The sequence below is a fragment of the Protopterus annectens genome, chromosome 10.part0, assembly GCF_019279795.1.
Source record: "Protopterus annectens isolate FY-2018-M chromosome 10.part0, PAN1.0, whole genome shotgun sequence".
Taxonomy (NCBI): Eukaryota; Metazoa; Chordata; order Ceratodontiformes; family Protopteridae; genus Protopterus; species Protopterus annectens.
In genome coordinates this window covers 58942215-58954791 of record NC_056744.1, presented here as the reverse complement: position 1 = coordinate 58954791, position 12577 = coordinate 58942215, and the positions used below count along the sequence as shown (strand labels likewise).

Genomic DNA, 12577 nt, shown 5'->3' with positions numbered 1-12577 from the left:
GGCATAAGAAAATTAGTATGTGAAGTACTAATCTAATAGTAATTTCTGTATGAGAGCGCTGTTTTTATTTGGGTATTAAATTGTTTCAAGATTACTAGTAGTTTTTTTAATATGCCTGTTATTTTAATGTCTTTGTGGTTTGAGGATGTGACCCTCTATCTTTTCATTTCAGAATGAGTTAGAAAATGTGTCCAGCTTGCTTGAAGAGGCTGAAAAGAAAGGCATCAAGTTTGCAAAGGATGCAGCAACTTTGGAGAGTCAGCTTCAAGATACCCAGGTATGGCTTTGCTGTATAGATATCCCACTTCTGTGTCAGTGGATGCAAGTAGTATTTGAAGAGGAGTATAAATATGCTGTATTGTGCAGAAGACTGAAAGAAGAGCAGAGGGCCAGTGTTCGATTAGTGACACTGGTGCTGTAGAGGCTGCAAGGAGGGGATGGAAGTTGAATGGCAGATGTTGGCTTAACCATCCTGAGGAAATAGAACCTGCTTAGACTCGTTGAAATAAGCAGCCTTAAAGAGCCTGACAAGCTCCACTCTGCATATGTGATAAGCCACTTAGTTGGGAGAATGCCCATGCATGGAAACGTGCATGGATCTCTTCAAAGCAGCAGTAGGCTTAGCATGTAAGGTTGCCTGGGGGTGTCGTAAATTAGGGTATAAATCTCTTACAGGAATATATAACTGTATCAGAGTATCCTCAATCTCCTCAGCTGCCTTGAGGTTGGGTTGGTTTGAGCTCAGGAGAGATGGAGGCAGCACCTGTTGACCTGATGGAAGAATAGAGGAGCGGCTATCTGCTAATGGTCAACTGAAAGGAGGAAAAAGAAGTGTTTTTATTTATTTAGAAACTTTGCCATAGCTTGTACCAGGTGGTGGGAAGGTACTGGTGGAAGCGAAACTCTTGTGGCTTGAGCCTTGAGTTTGTGCCTAAATAGCAGTGACCGGAACTGGTTTCATTCCACCTATCCCAGCAGTATGACCTTAAAGCCCAGTAGATGTGCTCCTCTGGTTGCCACTTTGGTTGTTTTAACTTGGGGTGTATGCCATGCTTATTTCCTACACTGATAGTCTCAGAACTGGGGCTGTCCATCCTAATCTTGTAGAGAGGTCACTTGAATCTGCTGTCACAGACCTGTGGTACTTGAGTGTGAAGTCACTTTTTGTAGACCCCCCCCCCCCCCATTACACAGCAGAGTTGCCCATTTCTATTTGAGGGAGGGCCATTCGTTGTGCTCACAGCATAGAGATTTCTGGCTTGGGTTTGAGAGCTGATGTGAGCTTCAGTCATGTATGGCTTTGCCCTTAGGGACTTCCATGTGATGCATGCAGCTTGGCACAAACCTTTCCCCTTGCACATGAGTCCAGTTATGTGAAGTTGTTCGATCTCGTCGTCCATTCTTTTTGATGTGTTCAGAGCCGATCCCTCAGCTCCGAGTTTGCCAGTTGCAAAGCTCGAGGTCTTCAAATAGCTTGAGGCCAAGTCCCTATCCCATGATGCACCTAGAGTTACCTCTGATCTAGTTTGCCAAAGCAACAGATCGGAGGTTCTGCTTTAGCTCAGGCCAGTAAAACAGTTTTTTTCTGCTTACTTATTTATATTGATATTTAGATAGTTTAAATATTTTTGTAAAGCTCTTACAGCTTTTTGGTGTGTGTTCCTACATTTTAGTCCCTTCCCTTAGTGTGTTTAAAAATTCTGGTTGGCCTCTTGTTTTAGGCCTAGTTTAAAAACCTTTTTCTAGTTACTAGAGTATGTTTAGTCAGTGACCTTTTGTCGCATTTTATACTAAATAGTTAGATAGTTTATAGTTATGTGCTGTGTAGTGTGTTTAGCCTTAAATGTTTTTAGAAAAGGCTTAAATTTAATATTACTGTTGAAGTTTTTGTAGTTAACAGTAATTTTGTCGGCTTTAGCTACTCTTTAGAATATTTTAGACAAGTGTGTTGTGTCTTATAGCAGCTATCATCTTTTTCTTTGCATAGTCTGCTCATATTGTGTTAGACAGTTTGTGGTGACCGTAATTTACCTTTTCCTGTCACTTCAATATTTATATTAGCATTTACTGTGTGTGTGTGTGTGTGTGTGTGTGTGTGTGTGTGTGTGTGTGTGTGTGTGTGAGAGACAGCCTGCATTTACAGGATAGCTGTTCTATATGCCTCTCCTTCTCCTACAGGAAAGGAAAAGAAAACTGATAGATGTTTGTTGAAACAGTCCTTCCAAGAAGCTTTGAGCGACCAAGATGGATCCAACAAGTCCTCAGTCTTCTAAGACTTCTGAATCAAAGAAATCAAAAAATCTCGACTTCGGCTCCACTGCCATCAGAACCGACCAGTGTTTTCATTTCGGAGCCTGTCAGTCTTAAAACCGGTATCCGAAACTCCTAAGAGTCCATTACTACAGTCGGTACCACCTTCAGTGCGTTCATCTCAGTCCTCTATCAGCCTTTCTGATCTGGATGTGGATCATGTGGTGCAGAAGCTGTTACTGGCACTGGCCTTGGCAAAACTTTTATTGGCTTCGACCCAAATGGCTTCGGAGCCGAAGACCCTTCCACCAGCTCAAACTGTTCCTCCTCTGAGCCCTGCTCGTCCTTCGGAGACGGAGTCATCAGACCTTCTGATTCTGGAACCCTCTGAGCCGACGCCTGCTCCAGTGTCTTCAGCTCCTTTCATTTTGACTTTCTCGGTGCCGATCGAGGACTCTAGGAGTTAACACACTCTGGTCAGGTCCAGGGGGATAGTCGGATCGACTTGTCAGTTCCGACTCTGCCTCTCAGGGCTTCAGCTCAGATGAGCTCTGCTCATACCTCTGGTTCGGAGCCCACTGTCCCAGTGCCGGGGGTTTCGACAGTTTCCTCGGATCTGTCGGTTCCCTCCTAAGACATCCTCAACCTCAGGTCTGGCTTCCTCCTCCCCTAAAGCTCCTGTGTCTGGTTCTGCCTCACACATCCTGACCAAGCGTAGAGACCCAGAGCCTCAGGAAGCCGCATTGGGTGGCCCTTGCTCTTCCAAGACCATACCAGAAGCTCCCTCCGATGAGGTTCCCAGGAAGAGATTGTGTAAGAGGAAACATCTAGGCCCCCCCAGGAGTCTTTAACATCTGATACTGACTTGGATGAGTCAGAAAGGGTCCCCATGGTCCCCCTCTGAAGATATCTCATTCGCTGAGATACCTGAAATCCTTAGGCAGAGGGGTGACTGACAGTCCAACAGCCCTACTGAGGACGAGTCAGTTCTCCTGAAGGCTTTCGGGTCTCAGCCCTCCACCTCTTGGGTGTCTCCGCTCTTTAATGTTCTGATGCAGCTGGTCCCACGAAGGGCGTGGGAGTCTCCAGATACTATGGAGCCTGTCCTTAGGAGGCCTAATAAGTTCATTTCTGCCCCCCTTGACAAATCTTTCTTAACAAAAGATGTGCCAGTTGATGCCATGGTGGGGGTGGCAGCCACTGAAAAGGAAATGTCTGAAACTTCCTCGTCTATCCATCCTCCTAACAGAGACTCCAGGATCATGGATGGATATAGGAAGCACATGTTTAGTTCAGTGACTTTTGCTCTTCGTTCGCTCAACTATTTAACACATTTTACTAGGTTACAAAGAGATCTCCTAAAGAGCTAGGAGATTCTCTTCAGGGTACAGGAGCTACTGACAAAGTTTCCGTCCAGCTTGCTACCCTCAGTTCTATAGTAAATTCATTCAGGCGCCTCATTTCATACGCAGCTGATGGAACGAGTAGGCCAGCTGGTACAGGAGTTGCTCTTAGGAGACACTCCTGGATGCGCTTGTGTTCCTTTGCGGAGCCCTTCAAGTGATCCTTTGTGAATACTCCCTTTGATGGCTCGTCCCTTTTTGGGCCTAAAGTGAAGTGAAGGAAACCTTAACCAGATGTGAGCAGGACGGAAAGACACTGTCTGCCATTGGGGTCTGTTTTTCCACCCCTACCAGACCCTACCCTAAGGGTCAAAGGGGAGGAAAAATGTGGTTCTGAAAAGCCCAAGGAGCCTTTCAGGACACACGTGGCAAACCCCCCTCAAGAGGCAGAGGAGGGGGCAATAATGGAAGACGCCGCCCTCGCGGCAGAGGGAATCCACAATCCCAGGGTGACAGAGATCACTTCTCTGGGAAGCCCTACCAGCACCTGAAAGGAGGCCTGACTGTCCTGCTCTGGAGGCAGTCGGGGGTAGCTTATCTTTGTATCCAGACACCTGGCTCAAAGTAACAAGTAACAGCTGGGTACAAAGTATCCTTTCCAGAGGATACTTCATTCCATTTGCCACACCCCCTCCACCCATAAGAAAAATCCCGGATGTTCCACCCAGTTACAGGGAACAAGCAACAATAGAGGTCCAAACATTGCTAAGAAAGAGTCCTCCAACCAGTCCCAGCAGACCAGACAGGATCCAGAACTTACTCAAGATTCATTTTAGTTCCAGAAAAGACGGGGGACTGGAAACCCATGTTGGACCTCAGCAGGCTGAACAAATATGTAAAGAAAGAGAAGTTCCAGATGGTCATGCTTCAGTCTATGCTTCCCTTCTTAGGAAACGGCAATTGGATGTGTTCCATAGATCTCAAGCATGCATACTACACATAATGGCCAGGCTATCTAGGGATCATCTGCACTTCCGTTTGGGAGCCAATCATTACCTGTTTTGAGCCCTGCCCTTTGGCCTCACTACAGCCCCCAGAGTGTTCACCAAATGCATGGCAGTGGTCACAGCTCACCTAAGGCGTTTAGGATTCCAGGTGTTTCCGTACCTAGACGATTGGCTCCTTACCGCCACCACCAGGCATCAACTCATTCAGGCCAGGGAGTCCACTCTGTCACTCTGCAATCAACTAGGCATTACAATCAACTCAGAAAAATCTGCCTTGTCGCCATTGCAGCATATTGTTTTTATCGAAGCAGAACTGGACACCACCACCAGCACACTAAGGCTTCCAATAGAAAGAATCTTTCTCCTTCGTCAGCATTCTGATATCCAAAGACAAAACACCAGCTTCAGAAGTTCTGAAATTGTTGGGCCTGATGGCAGCAGCAATTCTAGCCATGCCACTAGCTTGTATGCACATGCAGATACTACAATGGCTGTTGTTCACTCAATGATCTTACCAAGAGCTTCCCATGTCTCACATGATAATGATCACAAATTCCTGCAAAAAGAATCTTCAGTGGTGGTTGACCTTGCTTCATGTCATGATAGGACGCCCATTTGTGCTACCCCCTTTAGAGGCCACAGTGACCACGGATGCTTCCCTGATGGGAGGGGGGCATTTTCAGGGAAAGACGGCCCAAGGCACATGGGACTGATCAAGAGACACATCTGCATATCAATGTCCTAGAGATGAGAGCAGTACTTTTGGCTTTGCAGTACTTTCAGGGCTCTCTTCCTCTGGGTACAATTGCTATTCAGATGGGCAACATGTCAGTGGTCCTGGTATTTGAACAAACAAGGAGGAACCAGGTCTTACCCCCTTTGTCGCGAGCCTCTCAGAGTATGGCAGTGGGCTATTTCCACCCAGCGCTTTGATGGCAATGCACATTCCGGGGAAATCCAGCGTGATAGCAGACAAGCTGAGCAGAGCAATCTTGTTGCCCCACGAGTAATCCCTCAAGAAAGATATAGTGGACAGGATATTCCGCAGGTGGGCCAGCCTTGCTGCAACCTTTTTGCCAGTCACATGAACATGAAATTCAGAAGCTACTTTACCCTTATTCCCCGTTCAGGAGAATCCCCAAGGGAAACACTCGTACATGATTGGCCTCCGTGTCTCATCTTTGCATTTCCACCAATTCCATTGATACGCAAGGTTCTACAGTAAGCAAAAACCCTGGGAAGGACCATTGTTCTAATATCCCCTCATTGGCCTTGTCAGATTTGGTTCCCCTTCCTTCGACTTCATCTTTTGGAGGACCCTTGGATTCTGGACCCAGTTCCAGACCTTCTGAAGTACTCGGGGGAACTTCATCCCTCTCTGCAGTCCCTGAAGCTGACAGCTTGGCTGCTCTAATTCCCATCAAAGCCAGGTTCCATAACCTTTCCAATGAGACAAAGCATATTCTCTTATCCTCTCATAAATCTTCTACGAGGAAGCTATACCTTAGCAAATGGAAAAAATTTTCTATATGGGCCTCTAAAAACCATATTGATCCTTACAAAGCCCCTATGGCTTCCATCTTAGAGTTCTTGACTGATTTTCAACAAAGGAGCTGCAGCAGCAAAAGTTATTGTTCAGCTAGCTGCTATTTCTAATTTTCATCTTGGATTCGAAGGATTGAATGTCACACAAGTTATCCAAAGCCTTTCTCAAAGGAACCTTTCATATTAGACCACCTGTAAAATCTCCCTATTCTCCATGGAATTTAAATTTTATGCTTTCCTGCATAATTCCTCCACCATTTGAACCAGCTTCTTCTTGTGACCTCAAATTTTTATCATGGAAAACAGTCTTTTTAGTAGCTATTACGTCTGCCCTCAGACTGTCAGAGCTTCAGGCTTTATCCATCAAGCCTCCTTATTTGATATTCCATGCTGACAGTCTCTCACTTAGAACAAACCCCTCATTCTTGCCCAAAGTTTGCACTGAAACTAATCTCAACCAAAGTATTGATTTGCCAGTCTTCTTCCTCAACCATTCAAACGATTTAGAGTACATGCTGCACAAACTTGATCACAGAAAGCTCAGATTTTATTTGGATAGAACAAAAGATTTCAGGAAATCAGACCAGCTTTTTGTTTCATTTTCAGACTCCAGGAAGGGTAGACCAGTAGCTAAAACAACTCTTTCTAAATGGTTATTTGATTGTATCACTTTTGCTTATTCAGCTGTTAACATGCCTTTACAGCATAAAATTAAGGCTCACTCAACCAGAGCAGTTTCTACATCATCTGCCTTTTCTGCCAGACTTCCTATTGATAACATTTGCGCAGCAGCCACTTGGTCAAAACTTCATACCTTTATCACTCATTACAAAGTTGACAAGGCCTCCTGGGACAGGGCCTCCTTTGGATCCCCACGGTCCTGAGAAATATACTCCTGTGAGCCACCCGAGGTTGATGGTGCTTGGGACGCTACCCATCAGTAAAGAATGAACGGCGAGGTAGAACAACTTCACATAAAGAAGTTATGTACTTAACATAACGTTCCATGTGAGTTGTTCATTTCGCCTTCATTCTTACGTCTCTCCCTCCTACCCCCTCCTGGGCTGTTAGATGACCGAGACGCTGGATCCTTCCTGGTTGCTCAATCCTTCTATACCTTTCTATTAGGAGTGAAATAATGTCTTATGGTATTATTTTACACAGCAAACAAGATCTGAGGTAAGTCTAGGTGCATCATGGGATAGGGACTTGGCCTCGAGCTTTGCAGTTGGCTGACTCAGAGCCGAGGGATCGGCTCCGAACCCATCAGTAAAGAATGAAGGCGAGATGAACAGCTCACATGGAATGTTATGCTAAGTACATAACTTCTTTTTTCCCGACTTCTGTTTGCAGAGGTCTTTGGAGGGGGTGGATTGACTAAGTGATAGAGGAGCAGCCACCCTTCTGCACACATCTGTCATCCTTTGTGAAAGTGTGGGATCTAGGATTTGTCTGTGCGAACAACTACCAAACTGTACAAGACTGGACTGGATTCTGATGCTGCAAGCCCACTGTCTCCTTCCAGAGAGACTAGCACAGGTTGGGACTTGATAAATTAGGTGCCTGGGCCAAGGGTGGGTACTACTGCTGTTTGCTAGGTCTGCATTCTCCAACCTTTGAGACTTTCATAGGTGTGTACTAGACTAATGGCCCTGGAGCCTTTACAAGCCTAGCCCATAGAAGTGCCCTGGCATCGTGTCGCCCAACATTAGTTCCCAGTGTCTTTATCAAGTAGATCCACTGGAGTGATCCCCGGGGTGAACTTTCTATTTCTGTCCACTCATCAAGATCTCTCTTGAAGAGGGCTAATGAGGTGCTCTGCTTGACATATATGGGAAGTCTATTCCAGAGCATGGGCAGTCTCTGGGTTATGAACCTGTCCCTCCAGCAGTTCTATTGATTGTGGTTATGAGGTTGAGGTCTGTGGAGCGTGTGGTGTGGAGGGATTGCAATTTCTTTAGATGTAGCATTTCTAACAGAGCTGGTTCAGACATGGCTTTGTAAGTCAAGCAGAGATGATATGAGACAGAGAATAGCTGGAGTGTTTTTTAGTCTGTGTACAACGTGTTTAAGGGCTAGGATCCTCTTTGTGAGGTATTTTTGTGGCCTTTCCAGCTGTTGCACGTATCTAGTGATGTACATGCCAAATGGGGCATTGTACTCAATTGACCTAATGAGGGAAGAGTAGAGCGAGATTATGACCTTTTTCTTCCTGGATGAAAAACCTTGGTAATGAGATGTGCCACATAGGACTTTTTGACCACAGTGGCAATGGGATGGTCGAATGAGAGGTTGCTGTCAACCTGTGTCCCCAGATCTCTTAGAACACCTTTAGTGTTCAGTGGGCTCCCATCATTGTGGTAATTAGTGGGAACTGAGTTTTTCCCAAAGGGGATGAATATGCATTTTTTGGCATTAAGCTTAAGGCCATGGTTTCGACACCAGTCATTGGTCTCAGTGAGGCCTTTCTGTAAGATGTCTGCATCACTTGAGGAGTTATAATGGCTCCTAGTTTGCAGTCTTCTGCGAACTTGGTCAGCCAGAGTCCCTCTGTGTTGGCCTAGACTTCTGAGAAGTAGATGCCAAGCAGGAGAGGACCCATGACCGATCCCTGTGGGACTCCACTTGTGACTGGTCGGCAGTCTGACTTGGAGTCTGCTACTTTCACACTGTGGGTTCTATCTGTGAGCCAATTTGCAATCCACCTAGTGATATATGGGTTGATGCCTAGTTTGGTGAGTTTATCAGTAATTCTTGAGTGGGGAATGGTATCAAAGGCCTTGGCCAGATCAGGGTAGGCTTTATGAACTGCCTTGCTGCCATCCACAGCTCTGATGACTGAGTCAAAGAAGTCAACCAGGTTGAGCATGCATGGTCTACCTTTCACAAAACCAGATTGCATGGGATCTAGAGTTTGGAGAGTCTCACTATTTGACATTGCACAACTGTCTTTCTCAGCTTACCCATTTTACACTATCCATGCTTTTGTTTGGTGGGCCCCCCAATAATTGCTCATGAAAGTGTGGACAACTTCTGGGAAAGTAGTCAATAACAGGTTCATGTTTTGTTAGGTGCCTGTTTTCCGGAGTCAGTAGACATCAGACAAGGTAGATTTTTACCACTTCAGAATCATTACTGCATCTCTGAAGACGAGGCGCACTATAATGACATGCATTGTTTAAGGATCAAATCCCTTTTCTTTTTAAGTTGTAATTTTATATCCTGCTGTTTTGTAAATTTACTGTAGGTTATATTGGTATAAATAAGTTTTGAGGTAGCTTTATTATATAGCAGATTTATGAAAGCTACTTTTTAAATGTACATTAACACATTATGACACTTGCATACTGTTAAGCTTGATTTAAATCTTTTTCAAAAATATCAGTTATACATAGTGGGGTCTGTGGTGTAAAGGAACGATATGTTGAATATGACTTGGATGACCCAAGATTTAGTGGCTTATTGACTGGAGGGCATAGGTGAGGGATGAATTTAGTGAGTGGCTGACACTTGCCTGCCCGCTAATCGGTCCATTTCAGTGCCACCACCTACTGAAAAGTGCCCCCTAATCGGTCCATTTCAGTGCCACCACCTACTGGAAAGAGAGTGTATGGGAAAGTAGCAGTCTGAGGTGGGATGTGCGCAAGCCTGACAAGCTCCATGCACATGGTAATGTTCATGGGGGCATGGATGGAAATGAAAATACATACTGAAAGGAGCAGCAAAGACTTTAGTGAGCCTTAAAGAAAAAACTAGCAATCTGCCTGGATGACTGCCCTCTAGATGGCGCTAACTTGTTTAATTGGGATAATAGTACAGAGGAATGAATGGGCCATTTCCATTTGGTGGGGTGACTTGATGGTTGGCACACACATTGAGGCAAAAAGTGTACCAAAAGGCATCAGATATACTGTTCAGGCTCACAGGCTCATTGTTTCTAATTCTGTTGTCAACTTTATGGCTATGTGCAAACACTTCATATGCCAAATATAATACTGGCTCAAGTTTTATTTGTTTTTTTTCTTTACTAAATATGATACCTTTACCCCTGGCTTCTCTCTGACTTTAGAACTAGTTATACCTGAGGGCTGCTGTGTCTTTAACCCATTGGGCCCCTTTATTCCAGCCAAAAGGGAACTGGGGGTATTCTGGGCTAGGGGAGATCCCATTCAGTCCTACCTCAGGAAACTATCTTACTCCTCCATTCCTCTGAGAGTTGGGAGGTAGAGATGAATGAGCTGGCAATGTCCACTCACTTGCGTTCTCTCAGCCAGCTCTACAGCAGTCTGAACCACTAGCTGCACTTGGGTCACCTTTGATGTAGTTAGGGCTTTCTCCCTATTTGCCATAGAGCTAGCTTAGTTATCTGTTAAGAACTGTCTTGTGATTTTTCACTTATTTTAAGACTGATTCAGACATGTCTTTAACAGAAAAATTAGTAGCAACCACTAGACCTATCATGTAAAAGGATAGTGTGTTAATCAAATTCCTTTATTGGATTTCTTCCTGACACTCTTGTGCAGGTGCCTTCTTTGGCTTGTGTACATGTATGAATAAGACCTGTTTATCTGCTGCATTTCGTAGAACTGCTTCTGCTTGAAGCTCATGCGCATTTTTCAGCATTTGCACTACTCTTCGTCTCCTTTCTTTAAAATAGAAAGTTTAATATTTCTGTCATAGTACTTTGCTTGCTTTGATTCCTGTTCAAGAATTGGCTGTTTCTTGTACTAGTAAAGTAGCTGTAGGTAGTTACTCCTCATTACCAGTTAAGTTGGTGACGGTCCTTTTCTTTGTGGTATATTTCTATATAGTGTCCATTTTCACTGCTGATTTCTATATAGTGTCCATTTTCACTGCTGCTGGATTTCTTTGAGGTTTACCAAAGTTTGAGTCATCCTTTCTCTATTGACTGTTGCTCTAGGGATACTGTGGATTGGTAGTAACATAACACAAACTCTCATTCTGTTACAGATCCCTTGAACTTGTGTTTTGATAAGCTAGTCCATTGTCAGAGACCACAATTTTCCATGTTCCAAATCCTGTAGACATGCTCTTCAGAACACTAATCACCCTTTTGCTCAGTTGTGTCTTAACTTCATTCCTCATTTAATTTTAGTATAGTAGGCCACACCAATTAAATAATGGTCATCAGTGAAGTGAAGCGAAGCCATTCAATTTCAACCTTATTCTATGGAGATTCTATTTCTTTTTTTTTGTCATTGCATTTTTTTTTGTAAACTTCACTACTTTACATAAGCCTGTCCTGTTTTGGACTAGTATACAGTACTGCACGTCTTTTCCTTGCACTTAATAGCAAAGTACAATTGATGTGTATTCTCTCATGAATGTAGTCTGTTAGCTGGGCAGAAATTATTTTGCTTGACTTGAAACATGAGATCTTGAATTTATATTCTTCTGCACAGATGGTGCTGTTCTGTCCTTGTGTATAATTGATCTGGACTTTTTTATATAATGGTTTATGTAGTCACATTTCTATGTGCTGTGTATTTTAAGTTGTTTCACATGTGACATAAGTAACTGCAGAATACACAAAAACTTTCCCCTACCCTACACCCAGTTCACCCCCACACCCACGTCATCTACACCTATTCTAAGCTAATCTTCACCCACTACAGTACCATCAATCACAAAATGTGTACAATCTATACTTTTGCCTCTCATTCACAAACCCAGTAACCATTTCCTTCCTTCTTTCTATTGGCTGGACTGCATCTACATTGTCATGCCTCAACCAACCCCTCCCTCTTCACCTAACCCACAACCAGTCAAAGCCTATCCAGTCCTCTTATCAGTATCCAGTTTGTATTTCACTAACCAAATACACTCAGAATAATGAGCATGTTATTCAAAGTACTATAACTTACTTCCCTCCTCCTCCTAGCACATATAACCAACTGCCATATACCTCTCAACACCAGTTTTATGCCCATTGCTCAGTCAATTACTCTCAATAGCATTTTCTCCCATATTTAATTCTGTATAGCCTGCAACTTATCTCACATCCAGCTTTTCAATTAAAAATATATAAAAACTAATCCAACCCACAAACTATTCACAAGGAACAAATTTAAAACCAAGTGGCATTGTATATTCCAGCTATCTCTACCCACGCTGCAACTCTGCTGGGACATTCTCCCCAGCCCAGGTCCAGACACTACAGTCTCTCTCGTAATGGCCCACACAGCCGTTAATAGTGTAATGCCTCACTACTGCAACTCTGGTAAAACAAGTCTAAAATTTATAAACATTCACCTTAGAAGCATCTGTAATAAAGTAACTAAAGTAAGTGAACCACTTGCTTTCATATCTCATTAAAACTCTGGCGTCTGCACTATCTCAGAAATGTAGTTAAAACCCAAAACTAAAAGAGACTGAAGTCCTCCTACCAGGATATAGTATCCTTTGAGCAAA

The 12577-nt window shown here is 43.9% G+C and overlaps 1 protein-coding gene across 1 annotated transcript in view; it reads left to right on the top strand.

Moving 5' to 3' along the window:
- The window catches only part of MYH10 (myosin heavy chain 10), a 2709460-nt gene that overhangs the window by 2094251 nt on the left and 602632 nt on the right, over window positions 1-12577 (top strand). The window contains exon 29 of the mRNA XM_044086713.1: window positions 173-277. Coding sequence (XP_043942648.1) covers window positions 173-277 — 105 coding nt within the window. The remainder of the gene's footprint in view (window positions 1-172; window positions 278-12577) is intronic.